This window comes from Ursus americanus, chromosome 5 (genome assembly GCF_024610735.1).
Source record: "Ursus americanus isolate L20-20 chromosome 5, mUrsAme1.1.p, whole genome shotgun sequence".
NCBI classification, from domain to species: domain Eukaryota; kingdom Metazoa; phylum Chordata; class Mammalia; order Carnivora; family Ursidae; genus Ursus; species Ursus americanus.
The window spans coordinates 11,712,900-11,737,019 of record NC_142131.1 but is presented as its reverse complement, the minus strand read 5'-3'; the positions used below and the strand labels follow the sequence as shown (position 1 = coordinate 11,737,019).

The following is a 24,120-nucleotide window of genomic DNA, read 5'->3' as shown; positions in this document are numbered from 1 at the left end:
CCTGAGCAGGATGGTTCTTAGTCTCCAAGTGTTTGAGTTTCTTCCAAATTTTTCCTTGTGGTTGAGTTCCAATTTCAGAGCGTTGTGGTCTGAGAATATGCAGGGGATAATTTCAATCTTTTGGTATCGGCTGAGACCTGTTTTGTGTCCCAGAACATGGTCTATTCTTGAGAAAGTTCCATGGGCATTAGAATAGAATGAGTATTCTTTGGTTCTGGGGTGTAGTGTTCTATATATATCTATGAGGTCCAACTCGTCGAGTATGGCATTCAAAGCCTTTGATTCTTTGCTTAGTTTTTGCCAGGGTGTTCTGTCTATTTCTGATAGTGGAGTGTTGAGGTCCCCTACTATTAATGTATTTTTATTTATATGTCTCTTTATTCTGGTTAAGAGTTGGCTTGTGTATCTTGCTGCTCCCCTGTTGGGGGCATATATATTTATAATTGTCATATCCACTTGTTGAATACTTCCCTTAAGAATAATATAGTGCCCTTCTGCATCTCTAACTATAGTCTGTAGTTTAAAATCCAATTTATCTGATATGAGAATTGCTACCCCAGCTTTCTTTTGAGGTCCATTTGCATGAAAGATGGTACTCCATCCCCTTACTCTCAGTCTGAATGCATCTTTGGGTTTGAAATGAGTCTCTTGTAGACAGCAAATGGATGGGTCATTTCTTTTTATCCAATCTGCAACCCTGTGGCGCTTTATGGGATGGTTCAAACCATTTACATTAAGACTGATTACTGAGAGATATGATTTTAATGTTGCCATGTTGCCAGTAAAGTCTTTGTTTGTATTGGCTGTGACTTTCTGTTCTGTATCACTCTTGGGGCCTTTTTACTTTTATAGAACCCCCCGTAATATCTCCTGTAGGGCTGGTTTCGTGGTTACAAAATTGGTTAGTGACTGGCGATTCTGAAATGTCTTTATTTCTCCATCAATTCTGAATGAGAGCCTTGCTGGATAAAGGATCCTTGGCTGCATGTTTTTCTCTGAAAGAGCTTTAAATATGCTCCCCCAACCCTTTCTCTCATTCCAAGTCTGTGTAGACAGGTCTGACGTAATTCTGATGCTTTTGCCTTGGTACGTGAGAAATTTCTTTGCCCTGGCCGCTTTCAATACTGTATCCTTGCATCTAATATTTGCAAATTGCACTATGACGTGACGTGGCGTAGGTTTGTCATGGTTGAGCTTGGGAGGGGTCCTCTCTGCCTCTTGGACACGAATGTTTGTTTCCCTTGCTAGATTAGGGAAGTTTTCAGCTACAATTTGTTCAAATATCTCTTCTAGACCTCTGTTTTTCTCCACCCCCTCGGGGATGCCGATGATTCTAACAGTGGATCGTTTCATGGAGTCAGTAATCTCCCGTAACCTGCATTCGTGGGCGTGGATTTTTTTAAGACCATCTTCTATTTTCATTTTTTCCTCTATTAACCCATCCTCCAATTCACTAACCCGTTCCTCTGCTTCTGCGACCCTGGCCGTCAGAGCCTCTAGTTTTGCCTGCATTTGGCTCATAGAATTTTTAATTTCTGTCAGATTCGCTCTCATTTCTGTCCTTAGGGATTCTATATTCTCAGTAACCTTTTCGTTAATAGTTTTTTCAATTCTACTCATCATTTTGACCATCGTTACTCTGAATTCCATTTCTGATAATTTGGTTACATCCATATCCATTATTTCTGTGGCAGAGGCCACAGAATCACTGTCTTTTCTTTGCTGGGGGGGGGCTTCTCCTTCTTGTCATTCTGATGAAGAGAGGTTGCGGGGTTTCCAGAGCCCAAATTATTGACTGGGTCCCAGGCCGTGCCCCTTGTTTTATAGGGATCTTAGGGATGTGGGCTTCTTGATTTTTCAGCCTGCCTTCTGTGTTCTGGGGGAGGGGCCTGCCGCGCCGATACTCAGGCAGCCATGTTTGGGTAGAGTCTCCGTGTCCCCTGCGAGAGGGGATGGGGAGGGGCACTCCCTGAGCCGGTATTTCCAGGCTTTTGTTCTCTGGCGGCTTTCCCTGGCGGTTTGCTGTGCCTCTTCTGAGAGTCAGAGCAGCAGCGGCCGAATTTCAGCCTCTGTCACAGAACAGAGGGATTGCGGCCTGTTCTCTACTAATGTTCTGGCCACTTTAACTCTGTTTCTGTTGGTGCTGCTCAACCCTGCAGCGTCCCGGGATGTGCGCCCCACACTTGGCGTCCCTGCCCTCACTTCCAGGGCCGGCGCGTCTCTGTCCTTTGTGTTTCTAATGCCGCCAGCCGCCAGCCGCCCCGCGCGCGCTCCCGGATCTCCCGGTCTCAGTCTGGATCCCGTGAGCGCACCGGGATTCCGGGGTTCCGCGAGATGCCTGGTGGCGCGTGCACCCGGCTCACGGTCTCAGTCTGCTGTTTTGCGGGTGCCGACCACGAGCCCGCCCGCTCTCCCGTGCAAGTGGCTGCCGCTTCCCGGCGCCCGAACACGGCGGCTCCCTCCCCCTTCCGTTTATCTTCCGATATCTGTGCACGGTTTCATGGCTCCCCGCTTCGTACCTCAATACTCAGCGCTGGAGATGTTCATTTGTAGAGATCCAGATGCGTCTTCCTGCGTCTCAGGCTGGTTCCGTGGTTGTTTAGGCTGGTCTGGTACCTATCCAGCTCGACTCGGGGACCGGCTGAAAACGGTGTCTCCTACTCCTCCGCCATCTTAACTCCTCTTCCATGTATTTCTTATAAGGAATTGGCAGGTGCGATTATAGAGGCTGAGAAGTCCCAAGACCTTTGGAGTGAGTCCATAAGTGGGAGACTCAGCAGAGCTGATGGCATAGTTCTCATCTGAGCCTGTCAGGCTTTAGACCCTGAAGAGCCAATGTCTCAGTTTGAGTCTGAAGACAGGAACAGGTTGAGGTCCCAGCTGGAGGGTCGTCAGGTAGGAGAAACTCTCCCTTCCTGGGGGTGGGCCTTTGTTGTTGTTCTCAGGCCTTCAACAGCGTGGATGAGCCTGGCCCACCCCTTAGAGAGGGCGCTCTATTTTACTCCGATGATCAGTTTAAATGTTAATCTCACCCCAAACACTCTCACAGAAACACCCAATTATGTTTGACCAAATATTGGGGCACCCTGTGGCCCAGTCAATTTGATATATAAAGTTAGCCATCACACCTGGGAACTCTTTTTCCTAAAAGAAAAGAACTAAAGACAATGAGATTTTTACCCTTTGGGTCTAGTTTTTTTAAACATTATCCAGGCTGCCACTTATTTTTTATTAGTATCTATCTATTTATCTATCTATCAATCTGGATGTCTAGTTTTCCTAAAAAGATTTTATTTACTTATTTTTTAAGATTTTATTTATTTATTTATTTATCTATCTATTTATTTATTTATTTATTTATTTATTTATTTATTTACTTATTTTAGACAGAAGAAGAGAGAGGGAGTGGGACAAGCAGACTCCCTGCTGGGCACAGAGCGCAATGCCGGGACCCTGAGATCATGACCCGTGCAGAAATCAGGAGTCAGAGGCTTAACAGACTGAGACTTCTAGGCGCCCCTCCCTGAGAGGATTTTAGTAGACCATCCAGATTTGCTAGCATTGCAATTACCAGTGTTAGTTCAGGGTGTTACACAGATAACCGCTGCTCATTAAATAAAAGCATGTTCAATTCCAGCTCAGAAGATGACATTATCTAACCTAATTCCAAGAGGCCAGCCTATCCAAACACTAAGAATACCACTGCATTATTCATATGTTTGCAATTTTTTCACTTTAAGGTCTCATGTACATCTAATTTGTGTTATTTAATGTGTATCAGAAATCCACACACAGGCACACTTAATATTAAACCATGCAATGAATTTTAAAGTAAAATTTCCCTGTAGAATTTTCCATGTATCTGTATTACTCCTTTATGCCCATTTTCCTTTCCCCCCAATTTATCTAAATGGCATTTGACAACTAACTTCAGATATTTGGTAAGCATTCCTAAGATTTTTGGCTATTCTTTCCTTTATTTTCTAATGTAAAAGACAAGCAGCTGAGAGAAAACAGAACCAAATTTGGCTGGCCCTGATACAAATTTCAACTATTTATGTTCCACAGCTACCAACCAAACTTACTGTTAAGAAAATATTAACCTTAGCCACAATCTCAATTTTATCGTATCCACAAACCTTGGAAACTCTGAAACCAAAACTAATTACACCAAGAGTTAAATCTAGTTTAGTGGGCATGTGAATTTATAAAATAACAAAATCACAGGATAATCCTTACTTTTCCAATTCTTTTCTGGAAAATGCATTATAAACACACTGTATTTTCCCACAGGAACCTAAAATTGCGAATGCATTCCTACTCAGTTACTCACCATCAAATAAGTCATGGTTGTGACTAGCAACACATGATAAAAGCAAAGATAAAATGATAAACCTGTAATAAACTTATTAATAAAATTGTTTTAGAAGTGCTATAGGATTGGGAAAATGTTTTTTGAATATATTTTGCTTAAAAAATTCTCTAAAATGTTGGCAAGTAATTTAAAATATTAAAAAAAAAACAAACCCAAAACAACAAAACCGACCACGAACGACACTCTGGAGGTCACAGAAAACATGGATACAGACCTCCATATAGATCATCAGTCCCTAAGCTTCCTTGCAGTTCAACCACGGGCTTGCACAAACAAACTGATACCCAGAGAAGTTAAACAACTTGTCCTAGAACACACAGCAAGTCAGAATAAGAGCTGGGACTAAAAATCAGTCCTTTTGACTTCAGCTAATGTTCTTTCTATTTCGGAGAAGGAACAGTTGGAGATGCACTTTTAAAAATGGGCAAGACTGTGGGTAGAGAGAGGGCATCCTGCCCCAAGTATCCTGCAATCAGTGAAACCAGCCAGTTCCCAGCGTGAACAGGAAAGTAGTCGGGACTGCAAACAGGGACAACCTACCGAGCTCTCCTCTTCCACAGGATGCAGGCAGGCAGGGTAAGGGCAATGAATTCCTATCTCTGCTCCAGACTCCTGTCATGTGGCCTTTTAAATTCATTTATTCAAACGTCTTTGTTTAATGGCTGCTATAGTCTACATTTCTGTGGGAAATATAAATGTAACATGTTTTCTGACATCCAGAAATGGAAACAATTTAAAAAGCGAAGCTAACATCCATTTGACATAGATAAAATGAAGTTGCTAACTACACAGCAACCGAACAGGTCAATAGTAAGGTTGATTGCCTTAGAATTGATCTCGGCTCTGGGACTGATTGGAATGAGCCAGGCAGCTTAAAAAGTACCCATGGAAGTTTTACTGCAGACTTGTTTCTGATCCATTTTCTTGTAGCAAGCAGAAACATTTAAAATTATGCTGTTAACCTTATTCTATGCTCAATGTTATGTTTACCCTTTTAAAATTTAGACATTGCAGGGGCGCCTGGGTGGCTCAGTCGTTAAGTGTCTGCCTTTGGCTCAGGGCGTGATTCCAGCGCTCTGGGATTGAGCCCCACGTCAGGTTCTTCTGCTGGGAGCCTGCTTCTTCCTCTCCCACTCCCCCTGCTTGTTTTCCCTCTCTCGCTGGCTGTCTCTCTGTCAAATAAATAAATAAAATCTTTAAAAAAAAATTTAGACATTGCAGCATTGAAATATTTGAAGGCATCATTAAGTACTTCAGAGGTTAAGGAGAGGTCCCTTCTTACTCATCTCTTTGTTCTATCTTTAGGCCTCTTCTTTTCTACATCAACTTTATACATAAGGGACAGCTTTAAAAGAAAAAAAACCTCAAGATGGATTTATGCAGGGAGAGACAGGCAAGTCCCTAAGTCATACACAAACTGTTGGGCAACATGGACTTTCTTTAGCTGGGAGGTCTGCCTCGTTTGTCTGCCCTTTCAAGCCTGGAGAAGTTTTGTTAGATGAACCTTCTGTGGGCATTATAGACTAAGCAGGTAAAGGTGCTGCGAAAAGAAGTTCGGGTGTCAATCAGGCAGACCTGAATGAGCAAGAATACCTAAAATATTAAACAGAAAAGAAAATCGTGTCTGGTACTATTTCCTAGTTGACAACTAAAATTATTCAGATTTCCCGTTATCTACTCCAAACCCTCTCTATTTTTAACCAGAAAAAACCCAAACCAAAACAAAACTTTAACAGGTTTCCTTTAACAGGAAATGTTTTTCTTTTTCTATTTTTAACTGAGTTTTCTACTATAATACATCGTACTTCATAATTACTGAGTTTGTGCTACTATCTATTCATGTGTTGATTTTATACAAACATAGACATACAGTAATTTTCTTTTTTTTAGATGAATGACTAATAATTTCATTTACATTTTCCTGATATTTGAGGAGTATCTAGTTTTTCTAATGCAAATCTTAGTTTTGCATATGAATTAACAACGTGCCATATCCTGTGTTATATACTAACCCTGAATGTTCTCCTTTGGTGATCTTTTCTCTGTTTGGTATTCCAATACGACATAGTGATTTGGATCTTGTCTCTGTCACTTGCTAGCTGTGTGACCTTAGGCCAGTTACTTAACCTCCATGGGCCTCAGTTTCTTCAGCTGAAAATGGGAATGATAGCAATAACACCTTCTCATGAATTGTTATAAGAATCAAATGAATTGGGGCGCCTGGGTGGCACAGCGGTTAAGCGTCTGCCTTCGGCTCAGGGCGTGATCCCAGCGCTGCTGGATCGAGCCCCACATCAGGCTCCTCCGCTATGAGCCTGCTTCTTCCTCTCCCACTCCCCCTGCTTGTGTTCCCTCTCTCGCTGGCTGTCTCTATCTCTGTCGAATAAATAAATAAAATCTTTAAAAAAAAAAAAGAATCAAATGAATTAACATTATAAAACATATGAACAGCTCCAGATACATAGTAAGTGCTACATACATGTTTGTTAAATGAATAAAACACTTTTCCATCATCTAAATATATATGTAAATACCTATGTAACACCAGATGGTTTTCAACTGAGAGATTAACTTCTTTTCTTCTCTGGTCCTCATTTTTCTTCTTCTTCTCCCTCTTCTCCTATTAGGATTCAGAAGAACAAAATAAGAAATCACTTGGGAAGACTGACTTGTGTACGCCACCTTTTCAAACCTGAGATGACAAATTGTAGCATACTTTGGAACAAGTAATAGAAGATTCAGTTCCATCCCACTGGTTTAAACTGGCTCACAAAGTCATGCACGAAAGCAGAATGGGTGTCAGGGCTGGCTTAACTCCGGGAGTGTAGCTCTTTTTTTTTTTTTTTTTTTTGGCATTTTCCTGACTTTGTTCCTTTTAGTACAACGGGTTTTTCTTTAGGCTGAGTTGCCTCATGGCAGCTAAATGCCCTTTGGAGGCTCGAGACTCCCTATAATGGAGCATATAGAAGATGAGGGGTAGTCTGTTTTGCTTTTAAAAGCAAAGAATTTTCTCGCCAGAAGCATCCAGAAAAACTTCTTGATGACTTCCTGGCCCGTATTAGGTTACAGGCTAATTCCTGAATCAATTTTTGAGGCTGGGGACTACCATGAACTAACTGGATTAACGGAACTAATCTTTACTCTGGAGGATAGGATTACTTTTAGATAAATGAGGCCCAATTCCGGCGCTAGGGTCCATCAACTTCCTTTTAAACCATCGGTAATGGTGTGAGGAGTAGATGTCTGAACAAGAGTGGAGTCGTGTTAGAAAGGTGGAGGGGGAATAGATGCTAGTAGACAACCACTGATGTCTACACATAGGTTATGTTCTCTATAGCAGGAGACTGGTGAGGCATCACCGGCAGTAATAGATGTCTAAACGAGGAAACAGTTAGGGCCAGTGCACCTTCAGATTCCACAAGTGCTATTTTAAGTTCTAGACATCATTTTTAGGATTTCCGTGGTTATTCACACCAGGCATAATCAAGACTATGTCAGCAACCTTGTCCGTCCATGGTACTGACTCGGGCACCAGGCTCACACAAATCTAACTGCAGTTTCTGGGCTTATTTATTTATTTAATTAACATAGTATTAAATGTGTTTCTTCGTATTTTGAAAGAATTTTAAATTTGTAGAACATTTGCAGGAGTGTGCAATGAACTTTTTTCTCTGAACCATTTGAAAGTTACTGACATGACGCCTGCTACGCTCCAATACTTAATGTGTAATTCCAAAAGCAAAGACGTATTGCTACCCAAACATCATATAATCGTCAAAGTCAGGACATTAATATTCCTCTATTACTTCTAACTTGTTGCTGAGCCCATTTATGTTTTGATACTTGTCCCAATAAGAGGATTATAGCAAAAAAGATCCAGTCAAGGATCTTGTGCTGCATTTAGCTGCCGCTTCTCTTCAAGCTCCTTCAGCCTTGAGTCTCAGTCATCCTCGACTTTTACACGCCAGTTATTTGGTAGAATACCCTCAATTTGGGTGTGTTTTATGTTTCCTCATGATCGATTCAGATTACGTATATGTGGCAGGAATGTCACAGAATCACAGAAGTGACAGTGCGTTCTTTTTACTGCATCCTATCAGGTGGTCTGTGATTTTAGATTGTTCCAATATTGGTGATGTTTACTTTGAATCCTTGATTAAAGTGGTGTGTGTCAGGTTTCTTCACTGTTAAGTTACTCGATTCTCTTTATAATTAATAGGAATTTGGGAAGAGTGTGCGCGCAGAGGTAGACTGGGCTTCAGGCCTAGTTTAATGCAAATTTTTTTCTTTTTGCAAATTCTTTGATTCTTTTAATATGCAATTATGTAAATATCCCATTCTCTGTCAAACTTCCACTCACTAGTTTCAGTATCCATTGATGTCTTTTGGCTGAATTCATTGTGTTGTAATGGTAGTGGTTGCCAAATATTTGATTTTTCTAATTTAGGCATTCCTTCTATATTTATTAGTTGCCCTTCTAGTGTAAGGTTCTCATTTACTTATTTGTTTGTTTCTCTCTTTACATTGATAGGGGCTCACAAATTCATATTTCATAAAACGGACTGTAATGTGATTATTTAGTTTGATGCTCACGTTGGTCTTCCCGTGGTCAATGGAAGTTCCTTCATACAGGCTTCTGTGTCAGTTTGGCACATCCTTTTCATTCATCGAGTATTTTATTACTTTCCAACACAAAAGGATGTTCCAGACTCATTTGGTACTTTCCAGCTCCAGCCCCAGAATCAGACGCTTCTCTGATGGGCCCTGCTTCTTTTCATGGAGAATGGTATGTAGAAACCAAGATTTGGGTGCTGGTTATGCTCGTTGTTATTGGGTGTTCCTCTTCCCAGATCTCTCAGTAGTCAGAGGTAGGGAAAATATTTGAGTTCCATATTCCGTCTCTCAATTCAGTGTACCTCAAATTTAATTTTAGCTTTGCTGGAGGCATACTTGTCTTAATCGTGTAGAAGATATTGGATTACGCACAAGATGCTTCTATGAAATGTCCAACTGTATTAGTTTCTGATGGCTGCTGTAGCAAATTACCAGAAACTTGGTAGTTTAGAGGAACACAAATGTGTTCTAACGCTGTAATAAACATCGGAAGTCTGAAATCGGTTTCACTGGACCAAAGTCAAGATGTTGGGAGGACTGATTTCTTCTTGAGGCTCTGCGGCAGAGTTCGTTGCTGTTTTCCAGAGGCCATCTATGTTCCCTGGCTGGCAGGTCCTTCTTCCATCTTCAGAGCTCATCCCTCTAATCTCTGCTTTTCTCTTCCAGTCTCTGCAGTTGGCTTTCTCTCTTTCTGACTCTGACTCCTGCTTCACTCTTTTTGGGACGCTTGTGATTACCCAGATAAACGCCTCATCTCAAAATTCTTAATTTAATTCCACCTCAAAGTCCCCTTTGCCATGTAAAGAGACATAGGCACAAGTTCCAGGAATTAGGACAGGAACATTTTTGGAGCCACTACCCCACCAACACTCAGCTAGTCCCTCTGCGTTTTCTATTTGTTTAGCATAAATTTCACTTTTGAATTGTATTAACCTGGACACTTGGATTTGCAAGTGTTATAAAACAACAACTTGGTGTGGGCAGAAAAAGGGGGACTTCATTGGCTTTCATAAATGAAAGCTGCAGGCCTCTGTTCTATGCTGATGAATCCAAGGAGTCTCAGATGTTGACAGCATTTTTCTCTCCGTCCTTCATCCCTGCTTTCTCTGGTGTGTCTTCTCAGCCTGGCTGTCATCTCCTATTGCTAAGATGGCCTCTAGTAGCTCCAGGATTTATTCGTCCATTTTGGAACTCCAGGATGTACAGAGATTTTTTTCCCCCTCGTGTCAATAAAATCTAATTAGTGAGTTTCATTGATCTAGCTTTAATGGGACTCTGTAAATCAAAATGTTTGCTGCTGTTACTGAAACTGCAACCATTTGATATATTTTTAGTTATTTACCACTTGATATATTATTAATTTGCTTATTCATTTGTTTTTCTCAACTTCTTCTATCTCCCTCTTCTTTTTTCCTTCCTTTCCTTTTAAACATTCTTATTTAAAAAAGAATCAGATAGTATATCTCTGATTTTTATTAAGTGTCTCTTAACTTATTTTTACTTGTTTTTGGAGATAAAAATAATTTAGTAAGAAAATATGATCTTAAGATTTTTTTTGTAGTTGATAACTTTATTATTTAACAATTATTAATTGACTAATTTAATTACTAACTATTATATTTAATAAATGTTTTTCTTAAAATGATTTTTATAATAATGCATTTAAATTGTTCGAAGTTCCTTTCTTATGTGTTAGTGAGCCCTGAGGTGAGAACAGAATGCATGGTGTTAAAGACACTTAGACATATAAAAATATATAAAAATTATATTTACAGTGAAGAGGTTAAAAGCTGCATATGCTGTTAGCATTTTCTATGCTGTTTATTTTTTTGGGTTTTATGTTAGTGCTTTCTTTTGTTTCTGTAATTGAAAGTTTTATGAAGTGTAAATAGATTTGGACCATGTACTGATTTGAATAGGCAATGTATGCTGACTTTACTGGTAGATCTTTTTCAAAACTTCTAGTACCAAATATCCTATTTATTTCTAGGAATAAGCACATGTCAAATTCAAACAAAACCAAGCTTACTTGAATACACTTTAAAAAAATGGAAGTTTTAAAAAGGCAAGCTTTACTGACTTCTAAGATTACTTTTTATTAAAATTTCAAACTCCTATTGTACTTTTATTTGGAAGTAGACCTCATAAGTGTTTTAATGCCTCTTTCATCAGAACTTATACTCCTTTGAGGGAGGGAGAAGGAGAAATGGGCACAAAAATGGAGCTTGATCAATACTTTCAGATTGATTGATATTCACATTATAAACCTGGAGTCTGTTACTTAACAATGCCTCTTTAATTGAAGCACCATAATAAAAACTTGGCTTTTTCATATTGTGGATATATCAGTTGCTGTTTTATAGACTATGACCGTCAAAAACTTGTAGCCTATAGATACTATTATATTTTGCATAATAAAAATAATTTTTTTGGTTCAGTGTAGAAGCATTATATTGAGATAGTGGGATACAGAGTGTGCAATCATGGGGCAACTTAGTCTTTATCTCCAGTATTTTTTTTTAAGATTTTATATATTTATTAAAAAGAGAGAGAGTGGGAGAGAGAGCAAGCACAAGCAGGGGGAGCATCAGGCAGAGGGGGAAGGAGGCTCTCCACTGAACAAGGAGCCCGAGGCGGGACTTGTACCCAGGAGGCCGGAATCATGACCTGAGCCAAAGGCAGACGCTTAATCAACTGAGCCACCCAGGCGTCCCATCTTCAGTATTTTTAAAAAATTTTCTATTGAGTCAATTCTCCTCTTGCCTTGTGGATAAACTTAAAGCTAGTTTCATGACTTTTCAGGTTACTTTTAGGTCCTTTTAGTCCACTGACAATCTCAGGTCATTCAAATATTTATTTTCATGGAATGGAATTTTTAAGTTCAGTGAAGCTAAAGATTATCCCCTTCCCAAGGTTGTGAGAACGGCTGTGGAAAGAGCGGGCTAGTTAGCTTCTTTTTTTTTATTTCTTCAGAGAGTGCTTCTTCTCTTTTCTCACTCTGGAAACAGCCTCTCTGCTCCTTCTCTGGAGTTGGAAGAGGTGTGGGGAGGGCAGATATTGACACTGCTTGTCTGGCACGTAACTGCTGGTTTCCTCTGGCCATGTCAGATGTGTGATGCCAAGTCTTACTGGAAAAAGTGTTCTTGTGTGTTCCTGGGAGAACACCACACCTTCCTTCCTCCATTGTTGGAGATCTTGCACCCATATTTCCTTGATGCTGATGAATACATTTTCTGGCTGACTGTTTATAGTTTCTCCATCAGCTCTTAGGAATCTAGAAGGTTTATTCTCTGCTGGGTTATCTCATATGGGAAGGCAGTCTTCTTGGGCAGGACAACACCCAGGCCATTTGTCTCTTGCGTCAGGAACACATCAAATTTACTGGAACCATCTCTCTTGACTCTGCCTTCAGAGCGAAGTCAGCCGTGGTCTGCTGTCAGGCAGCCGCGATCCCCAGACTCCAGAGAAAATATGCCAACTTCTCTGAATAGGTCATCAATGCCCCTTTCCACAATATATCTTCCAAAGTAGCTACAAAAAAATCTGTAGGAGAGGAGAAAGATGAACTTTACCTATATAAGTAAATATTTTTTGTATCAAGTAGTCTGCTCAAGTTTCAAGGCATTTGCAAAATGAGTGCTTGATCAAGTTCATTCAACTCAACAATTAGCCCTTATTGGTACTGCAGTTTCATTCATCACCACTTTGTAAATAACAACAGCTGGTTTATAAATATTATGCAAATCATAAAATGCTCACTTATTATCAACAGTTTGTTAATGGACTACTAAGAAGCCAGAAAAAAATATTGTCATTTCAACAATTACATCAGTAAAAGGGACAAATTATAAGTATTATAGGCATATAAGTATTAATATATACTTGACTCCAAAATCAAGACAATAGCTTTTTCTTAAAAAAATAAAATAATCCTTAGTTTGGTATGCTGTGAGATTTATACATTATTTCTAGAATTTATCATTTTGCATCATTTACATGTACATACCTTTAAGGCCAGCCATTCTACCTGTAGAAATTTATCCTTGGGGCGCCTGTGTAGCGCAGTCATTAAGCGTCTGCCTTAGGCTCAGGGCGTGATCCCAGCGTTCTGGGATCGAGTCCCACATCAGGCTCCTCCGCTGGGAGCCTGCTTCTTCCTCTCCCACTCCCCCTGCTTGTGTTCCCTCTCTCACTGGCTGTCTCTCTGTCACATAAATAAATGAAATCTTAAAAAAAAAAAAGAAAAAGAAATTTATCCTTAAAAGATAGATAAGTATGTTGTTTGTATTTTCGCATATATCATTTACTGCATTTTTTTTTTTTAAGTATGGAAAATCAGAAAATACCTAAATGTTCATTGGTAGATATTGCTTAAATAAATCAGGATAAATCTATATAATACTTTACAACCACTAATAATTGATGTATATCCTTATTTTTTCACACTTAAATAATTTCCCAAAATATAGTTAATTGGGGAAATAGTCTACAAACGGATGTGGATAGTATTATTTCATTATTGTAAAAAAGAATATAAATATTTTTATATATGGCCAGGGAATTCTGGATGGATATGCATTAAATTTTTATAGTGGTTGCTTCCAGTGGTGGGGTTCATATATTCATATATATTTCTTTAAATGGGCCTGAGCATTATGCTAGAAACTGGGGATATAAAGGAGAAAAAAGATGAAATTGTTGCCCTAATACAGCTTATGTTCTAGACATTAAATGAATAAATATAAACTAAAGTTATTATAGACTGAAACAAAGAGTATTTTATATAGGCAATAGCTATATCTCATAAATTGTGATATATTTTTATTTTCATTTATTTCAAAATACTTTATTGTTTCCCCTTTGAATATTCTTTGACCCAGGGGTTGTTTAGAACTGTGCTATTTAATTTCCTAATAATTGGAGATTTTTGGATATATTTCTGTTATTGAATTCAAATTGAATTCCACTGTGGTCATAGAACATACTTTGTATAACTTGATTTATAGCTTTTTAAAATGAGTAGTACATTGGAATTAATCTTATTGATTTGGCCTATTTTCCCCTTAAAACCTTCCTTAACCGTTCTGGCTTTCCTGACAGCCTGCTTTCTTTTCTTAAATCATCAATAAATATTTCTTTTTTTTCCAGTGCACATTCATCCAAGTTAATGGCTGTATGTCCCATTGGGGGAAGGACTGGGGAAATCATCATGGTATGTAATGCGGGACCTTATTTCTAGGGGTCTGGCTGTCTTTTCAGGCCAGTGGGTTCCAATTCTAGACTTGCAAATCAGCTCAGGTCCAGGAACTGAGCAAAAGCTTGTACCTTTTTATTGGAATGATAACCAATTATGTATAATGTCTTGTTCCTCACTCTTGCTCCCCCTCACCTCCTGGTTGCATGTTAAGCAGCACCAAGGTTGGCTAGTTATCAGTTTTGCTTGTTAGGATACCAAGTTCTCTAAAAGTGACTCAACTCATTGCAGGTCCAGAGGACTTGGTCGCCCCTCTGACTTTGCTGGTCCTTATAGTAATTATCGGTGCCTGAACATCACGCTGCCTGTCCTCAACTACTTCAGGATCCCTTTATCTCTTAAGATATTAATGAGCCCTGTTCTGTGAATGCATTTCCTGCCATCATACTTGGTGTACCAAGAACTTCCACTGAACTTCTCAGTGGTGCTGATTCCCTCTCTCCAGCACATTCCTGATGGTCTTTGTGAATGGTTGGTACTCTGGGATCTTCCATGGAACATAATCCTGTAATCCTTTTTCTGGCCTCACATATTATTCCTCTTCTACCAGTCTCTCTATTCTTTTGTGTATTTTCTGCTAGGAGAAATCAGGTATTTCTACTTTGGTGACAGTGGCCATCATTTTTTTCCCATCCTCTAAGAGCCATCTGAACAGTGAATTGGCCATTCCCTGGAAGTTATAAGATGCTAAATCCCATGTCCCAAGAAAATATCCCCAAATCAATGAATTTTTGCTTTTCCAGTCTTATATGCCTTCCTGGCTTGATCAGGTACCCTCAAATTTCAATCCTAAAAGTTCTACCTTAGCTCCTGCTGGTCAGTGCTGAGAAATTCTTGCAACTCTCGAGGCATATCATTTCTTTCTTATCAGATCCATTATGTTCCCAGTCAGGTTGTGTTGGGTTTAACCCTCGGTCGTTGTTATCAGCCTTGTAGGTCAAATAGGAAGTTCCTGAGAGGAACATGAAATGTCCTGTGAGGAGGAAGCCTCTACAGCATCTTCCAGCAAAGCGCAAGTGGCAGATTTTAATAGGGAAGGGTGTAAGGGGTTGCAGCGTCAACAGGGGCATTACGCAGATGGTTCTATCTTGTGTTTAAGGATCCCGGGTTTCCCCAGCAGGAATCTGACTTTTATATTATGCCCCGTATTGGCTGAGCATTCAAACATTTCTGGGATGCTGAGACTAACAAGTAGGTCTTCAGCGTATGCTCAGCTGTGTCTGCCCTTCTGTCTGAAATGGGGACATCCTGTGGGTTATTAGAGAGAACACAGTGCTTTCACATTTAACCATTGACAGCTTGTGACCAGCCCTCAGTCTCTCATTAGCCTTCTGTAGTGTGTCAGAACAGCTTAGCAATGAGTAGGATTGTTTTTCAAATGCCCGCCATTGCACATGGCATAGCATTCTCTTCCATTCGGACATTTTCCCAATTTACTACTGTTGAAATTTTAACATTTGTGCTGCTACCTGTGTTAAAGGCAACCTGTGTCTGCCTGCTAACCAGCATGACATCCTATTCAGTTGCCAGGTAGTAGGCAACTAGTCCAAATATTTTTTATAATAATTTTTTATTTTTAATTTAATTTTATTATTAATACTATTATTTTTTTTGAAAGAGAGACAGCATGCATGCATGGGGTGCCAGGGGGAGGGGCAGAGGGAGAGGGAGAGAGAAAATCTTAAGCAGGCTCTATGCCCAGCATGGAACCCGACGTGGGCTCGATCTCATGACCGTGAGGTCATGATCTGAACTGAAATCAAGAGTTGGATGCTTAACCAGCTGAGCCACCCAGGTGCCCTAAAATCTTGGTCTGACTGCCTTTACCTTGGTTTACTTTTCATACAGCAGGGTTGGTTTGAATCATTTAAGAAACAGTTGCTAAGATAGGGTTAAAAGTAGAAGAAATTAATTAACTGGGAAAATGCCTGACGTCTAACATGGCCTCAAAACTAATGCGACAGTTTTAGAGAGCAGCAGCTGGGGTCCTCAGTGACGTGAAGTACTTAGACTCCCTGCAGTCAGATCTGAGAGGCGTATTCTCATGTCCACCACACCTACCAAATGCTAGAAGATACAAGTTCTGAATCTATTTTTATTTTGAAATTTCCATAGGTGATATTAAGTATGTGTCTAATTTAGGAACAATGGCGAGGAATGGAATGAAAAAAGGTTCAAATACAGAAAAAAATCAATCTTGGGTGACATCAATATTTTAGGAGTGGTAAGTTGGGAATCACATGGAAAAAAAGAAGTGGCCAGAGAAGTCAGAATAAAACCAGATAAAGTGGCATCCAGGTATTTCTTTTCATCTCCACCACCACCAACCCACTCTAAACCACTATCATCTTTTACTTGAACTATTACTGTGTGGCCTGTCCACGTAATCTACTCCACCAATTTTTTTTTTTTTTTTTTTTTTTTTTTTTTTACTATAGTCAGAACGGTCTCTAAAAGAACAAATTAGATTATATCCCTCAATTTTCATCCTTCCTTCTTAGGACAAAATCTAAAGTCTTAAAAATGGTCTTCATGACCTAGTTTCTATCCATCTTTCCAGCTCCTCTGGTATGCTTGCCCACACTATCTATATTCCACTCACAATGGCTGTCCTTTAATTCCTTTAACTACTTCCCTTGTGCCTTGGAATTTTTACATACATTGTTTTTGTTTTAAAGCTTTCTGTTCCTCTTCATCCATCCTTCCCTAACACAAAAGGCAAGGAAGGAGAAAGTATCAAGAAGATGATAGCAATCCATTTTGTCAAAGGCCTCTCTGAAGTCCAGTGATGCAAAACCGAAAAACTTCCATTGGGATTAAGGATAAAAATGTCATTGATTAAATCAGCAACTATTATTTCAAAGGCATGGCAGAGGCAGAAGACACAGTGGAGTGGGCTGAAAGGTGAGTTAGAGGTCCAAAAGTGGACACAATGATTATAGAGTGCTTTTGGGAAGTCTAAGGACAGAAGCAGAGAATGCTGTCTAAGTAGGACATAGGGTCAAGAAACATTGGTTTATTTGTTTGAGATTTGAGAGACCTGAGGAAATGCTGAATACAGCTTCTTCTAGGAGTGCTGCAGACTTGTTTTTGCAGGGCCGGCTCCAGAACACAACAGACACTAAATCCTTCCGGTGGGAGGGCAACCTCCTCACCAACTCATCTCCTTAGAATTGCCTCCTCATTTTTTAACCCTATTTTCCAGGAGCACTTAGGAATCTGAGCTCCACTCTTGCCTAGCACTCCTTTTATTGACAGAATTGATGACTTTTACATTTCCTCTGGGTTTCATTCTTTTTCAGTGGCCTGTCCTATGATTTCTTCCACTTGTCCTAGGGATGTAACGTATACCTAGCATGTTCATGCCAAGAGAGAATTTAGAATATGAAATAGTGCAGTGATTTTCAAACTTTTGAAAACAGTAGACTCCTTTATTCAAACAAATTGTCAGTGCATTACACTGACAAAATCACAAGATGACCTCTAGAAGAAGGCATGTGGGAGAAGTAGAGACTTACTCACCCATCCCTGATTCTAGGAAGTTGCCAAGATACTTTTCCAAAACTTACAGGATTCAATGGAATATGAAAATTTCTGTGCTAGATCATACTAATATGATTTTTCTGTTACATGAATTAATGTACAGTGCTCATAATTAAAAAGCATTATAAAGGTCTCTTGGAGAGAATACAATGAAACTAATTATAGAAAATTTAAGACAGGGGTACCTGGGTGGCTCAGTTGGTTAAGCATCTGACTCTTGATTTCTGCTTAAGGTCATGATCTCAGGGTCATGAGATTGAGCCCCATGTCAGCCTCTGCATTGGGCATGAAGCCTGCTTAAGAGTCTCTCTCTCTCCCTCTTCCTCTCTGCTCCCAGCCCCCCACTTGTGCTGTCTCTCTCTTTGTCTCACAGGAAGGAAGGAAGGAAGGAAGGAAGGAAGGAAGGAAGGAAGGAAGGAAAGAAGAAAAGAAGGGAAGAAGGGAAGAAGGGAAGAAGGAAGGGGGAGAGAGAAAGAAAACTTAAGACAGCGGTAAAAATATTTTAAGGCTGGTAGGCCATACCATTTAACGTTTTTTAATGTTCATAAGATTATTCTATCTCTTCAAAGAATTTGAAGATCCCCTTTTCTTGCTTTATTTTTAAAGCAAATGGAGAAAATTTGATTTAGAGAAAAGATTCTCTTTGTTCAGGCACATGCACAAAGTAGGTACTTAAGAAATGTTGTTGATGTTCACGAACCCTGTTGAATTTGAGAAGTGCAAATGTCAGGTTAGAGTGCCTAGCTGCTTCCAGAGCAACCGTGTCAGGGCAAGTGCTTGTACTAGTTTCTGCTCAGGGCCACAGTTCTTGTTTGTGCAAATTTTGGAATATACAACTCCACGGAGCATTATTTACAACAAGGAACATTGCACATGTGACTACGACCAATCTTTGTACGTGGTGATTACGTATCTTGAGGGAGGAGAACATTTTACTTACTCAAGTTCATCTTTTAGATTAGCAGTTGGTTTAGTTATTGATTGGCTGCATTCAGGGGACTGACTCAAATTCACTGAACACTGAAGGATCTGAAATGGAAACCAGATGCTGAGAACAATAATTGCGAGTGATTGGAAATACTTCTGTTGGTGCGATTGCATTGTTACCCCAATAGGAAAGTCCATGTGGAAAATAAACATTACGCAGAAGCTTGTGTGAGGAATGTGTATGTTGCAGATTTCTTGTTTTCTTTGTCATCTTTTCCTTCAGGAACTGCTCTTACTCATTCCGTGTAGCTCTTTAGGAATTTCCAATAACAGTGTCCCGCTAGCAGTCCGTATGGGGTGGGCATGGAACCTAGAGTGGGCCTATCATAATACCCCAATTCCCTCAGCCAAAGTGTTTGACTAAAAAAATGAGCCTAGAATGGCCCACACTAGTCACTATAAAGTGTAGGAGAGAAAAGAGCTTGCCTTTTTCTCTTGGATCGTGTTGAGTATGGCCCTCTGTCCTCTGCCTCAGGGAGGAGTAACGAAGTAAATGCACAAAGAAAAGTAAAGCTGGGAGACTGGATGTTGGAGGGGACAAGAGCAGAGAACAAGTAAGGAAGAACAGATGACAGTGTTTGAATTCTTGAAGAGCCAGAGACCAGCTCCATCCATAAATATTATAACCAAATGTTTTAACCAAAAAAGTTCCCTTTCCTACTTAAGTATCCTTTAGTTGATTCTTTTTCACCCACAACTGAAATGTTTCTGATTTATGCAGTTTGGAATCAGAACAAGAGGGCTTAACTGAGCCCATTAGGCCTGCTGTTCTCCAAATGACATGGCCTGCACCTGCCACGTGATGAGAGACATCTCCGGAGCACCATCTTTGGAAGTGAGATTACACATCCATCTTCTCTGATTCTGCACCTTAAGTTTCTGGTAGGACACGTCCCTCTGGCACCATATTTTTCTTCAAATAGAGGAGAGCATAAATGATTAGATTATAGCTTTGTTTGTCATGACCCCTGTTATTTTGAAGGATCTTGTTTTTCCCTGAATCTCTTTAGACACACATTTCTGACACATTTATTTGGTTCATCTGTAGGTGCCATTTTTCTTTTGTTTTGCTTGGCTATGGATTATAAGCCATATCATTTGCTTCGTAATAACCGACTTTAGAAAAACAACAGCATCAGTAGTATTATGCATTATAGGTTAATTAATGTTACAGAAAATCTCAGAATTCTAAAGCATGGTAGTAAATTTCATCCTTAAGGTGTTCATTCTTCTAAATTTCATTCCCGTGAGATCATTTTATGTCACTGCTTTGGGAACATCTAGCAGAGTGCTCTGTGGAATCTACTATCTCTACTCAAAATAATCTTTCCTAGAGCTGAATTTTATTAAGGTACTTTAGTCTTTTGTAAGATAAAATTAGATGTCTCAGGATAAAGAAGCACAACTATATAATGGTGCTTTTAAAGAGACTGATGGAATAAAGAATACATTTCTCCTAAATTATGCCACGGATCTCTTCCTTGGAGTCTTAGAATGCCACTGGCAGAGCCACAGAGTAATGGATGTTGGGTTTGGGACCTATTTGTTCAGGCAGGCACTTGTGACCGCAGCTAAACTTCAGAAAGTAGTACCAATATGGGAGAAAAGAAGGGAGAGAGATTTCATTTTTCCTCTTTACTCACGAACAACCCTCTGCCTTATTTCCACTCACTTCTTATTAAATGAGATGATAATGACATAATATATGTGAAAGGGCTGTGTATAATGTTAAACTCCTGTTTAAAAAGACATTATTCCTTATTTCGATACCGTAAGCGCTTCTTTGCTCCAGCAACTTTTCTCTGATTACGATTCTCTGGAGTGGTGGAGCAGAGAGAGCATTAGATTGAGAGGAGAGACACCTGAGTTTCAGTCTTGGGTCTTCTATACGTTTCACAACTTCTCTGCAAGCCTTGGTTTTTTATTTTTGTTTTTGTAAGGTAGAGAAGATTATGACTGTGTCCCCTCTCCAAACAAAATGAGAAAGGGACATCTACAAATGCATGACTTTAGAGAGAAAGACTTAGAACAATGTACACATGGGTCCAGAAGTCTGATTTTTCACTGATAGTCATAGCACAACATTCACGCAAACGTACATATACTCACACACGCATATGAGACGCACACCTACACGTAGGCAAAACTATCTTTCCAACACATTTTTCCCACCGCTTATGCAGAATGACCAGAAGAGGTAATTTCAGATTTGATACATCTCAAGAAGGACTTTTAAGGCTCTTTTACAGGCGGCCAGGAGACTTGCTTCGACTTATCTAACTGACTCATATCGTATTGATCACTTGATATCCTGGGAAGGTAGTACCCGGATACGTGTGTATTGGGAGGGGATTCCTTTACTAAGTATCCACCAGTCCAGTTCGGGAAGAGCCATTGAGTGTAGCTGATAAACAGAAGGGTCAGGAAGTGAGACATTTGACTCTTGCTTTTTTGAAGTGAAAAAGGCTGCGTGACCAGCTGACATTTGCCAGGCACACAGTCCCGGCAGCTTGTTGTACAGGCACCTAACACGCCAAGCTCACATCAGTGGCACCTCCACTTTGCTTCATTCTCCTTCTTCAAGGAAGCTTCAGCTTCTGTCTCCTGGTGGCGGAACCTGCTTGTGATTTCTGCAAATGAAACAATGACATGTTTCCAATTTGTTCTGCAACAGGCTTACACTCTTCCCATATATATATATATATATATATATATAATTTAACAAAGCTGTTAGTAAAGTTACAATTATATTTTAATATATAATGCCTCACACTATCTCACATGAGTATTGAGAGGATGGAATTAAATATGGTCTGAGGAAGTGTTATTTGTTCATCTTGCCCTGACTTGGCAAGAAGAGGTAGTGGCTGTTGTTCACCTCAGATTTTTTTTTTCTTTGTAAAACGAAAGGGTGAGACTACATGACTTCTAAGGTTTCTTTCAGTTATAATAATCTATGAATTTACAAATAATAGAAGGAATGCATAAGTAAGTGACATTAGTGGTGAAATGGAGTGAAGGGAATCCAGTCCAATTGCATTTTCAAGCTTTAAAAATTTGTTCTGGACCTTGGCTTCCAAGGATATCTAGGTATATATTACATATGAAGTAAGTTTAGTTTCTGAAAAAATTAGAAATATCTTATTATGTTATCAAAATTTTATTCACTTTTGATACTAAATTTCATGTTCTGTATCATGAAGGTGTATCTTTATACCTTCATCTACATATATATGTGTGTGTAGCTACCATGTAGAAGAAAGATTAAGGCATTATCCGTTAGCAAGTTTAATTTGCTTTAAAACATTAATATCAAAATTAATATTCTTCCAGTAGTCTTACCTTCCATGTATCTTTTTCAAAAAGTAAAGCAACTGTTCAAGAAGTTATAGATTCAAATTGCTCAAGATGTGACAGGAACAGTAAACGAACTTTTAGGAAGGCAGTTGAAGGTTTCTAAGTAAACAGGAATACGTCAGATTAAATAGATACCTTCACCTTCTCTCTTGTCAGTATTATCATGGTTAAAAAAAATAATGCCCCAAACTTGCCAGCAGAGGTCCTCAGTCTCATAGTTTATCAATTCTATTTATTGAAAGATCTCTTTCCCTATGATATAGCAGTGATTTCAAGGACTCCTTTGCTTACTTCAGATAACGAATGGCCTACAGGCTTAAACTATTAATCAAAAAAGATATATTTAAGTTAAAAATACAGTTAATATGTGCAACAGTGTATAAGGTGCTGGAAAACATTCAGAGATACAAAAGATCTAGGAAGTAGAAGTGCAAGTTACGTGTTTTTGAATTGGGGGTTTCTAGAGAAACTTGGCAGATAAAGGTTAAGATTGGTGATCTGCTTTGTTCTTTCCTCAGTTTGAACTATTGTTCTATTTCTGGGAGAAAAAGAAAACAAAAGGATTCATACAGGAACTTATTTAGGTAAAAATTCTGAATAGTTTGTTTTGTCATTAAAGATGAATTTTAAGAAGAAAATAAAATAATCAGAAATAGAAATAGCTAGTGGGAGGTTATTGCTATCTGAAATAATTAGATAATGCTGTTTGAATTACCAATCTTCCTTTTTTTTTTTTTTTTGTCTTCACAAAAGACACAAGAATTATTACTGTAAATTCTCTTAAAAAAAAAAGGTAAATAGAGTGGTCACCAGAGAAGCTTGGGCATCTCTGTTGATAGAGCTTCCTGGTTTCCTGGTGTTGTGTTAGTGTTAGTTGACAAGATGTGCAAAATATCAAAAACCCACATTTGGCCAGAAGACAAAAATCGATTTTTGATATAATGGCCAAGTCTCTGTCTCTCTGGGCCTCAGCTTCCTAATCCATGTGATATCTGAAGGTGTGGTTTTGTGTGCATAGGGCATGTGTGTCAAGGAGGGCGGGCGAAGGGGTGGAACTCCAGGACCTGACATGCACCCATATGCCAGGCACATGGAGTAGGTATTTTCTCAGGGCTAAGAAGCAATATAATGGGAGTTTGATAAAGAGAAAGGAAAGATTCCAGGAAGTGAAATTATGATAAATAATCTCAAAGTGAAAAATAGAGAAAGACACTTTTAAACAATTGTCTTCTCACTTAAAAAAAAATCTTTTTGAGGCTGTTTGCTGAGTTTTTTCTGATATTCCTCTGCTTCCTACCTCCCCTCCCCCACTTTGGTCCTTGGCTGCCTTGAGAATTGCAGAGTCTTTAGAAGTCAAACAGAGAGAAGCTAATGATGGAAATATGGGAAACATTCTTGGCTTTTTTAAAGGGTTGATCTAGGAGACTCTAGCTATGAAAACTAAGCAGTCCTTTAAGATGTTTTTTTCAAAGCTTCTACAGACAAAACAGGTGGCACTTAATTAAATTCTTGGTAGCTTTTAGAGCGCTAAAACATCTTTGGAGAAGGACTTGTTTCTTTTACTTCCTTCCATACCTCAACCGGCGAGAACTAACAAAGTAAGAAGGAATAAAACAAAAAGAATGCTGTTGTCATTTTTAACCTGTTGAGTGTGACTGTTCATTTCCTTTCTAAAAAGCAGTCTCTCAGCTATCCTCAGGGCTACCCAGAATGATTTGACTAACTAATTTTCACATACACATCAATATAATAGTCATAGGCATGCACAGAGGTCTTTGGTGTCTGTTATCAAAGGCTTTGGTTTTACATAAAGATGTTTGTGGTGTATGTAGTGTTTTATTCATTCAAATGCTGTATGTACACAATGTGCCATTTTCCCACTGCATTAAAAATGGTCTTTAGGTATCTAGATTTTATTAATTTTTATGTCTTTTTTTCCCATAAAGCTCTTTCTGTGCTGTTTATCTGAGGCATTCATTTTACTGAATGT

The 24,120-nt window shown here is 39.2% G+C and overlaps 1 protein-coding gene across 1 annotated transcript in view; it reads left to right on the top strand.

The window, feature by feature from the left end:
• The window catches only part of LOC123799284 (uncharacterized), a 182,402-nt gene that overhangs the window by 111,718 nt on the left and 46,564 nt on the right, over window positions 1-24,120 (top strand). Inside the window, exon 8 of the mRNA XM_087861961.1 lies at window positions 14,138-14,201. Coding sequence (XP_087718087.1) covers window positions 14,138-14,201 — 64 coding nt within the window. The remainder of the gene's footprint in view (window positions 1-14,137; window positions 14,202-24,120) is intronic.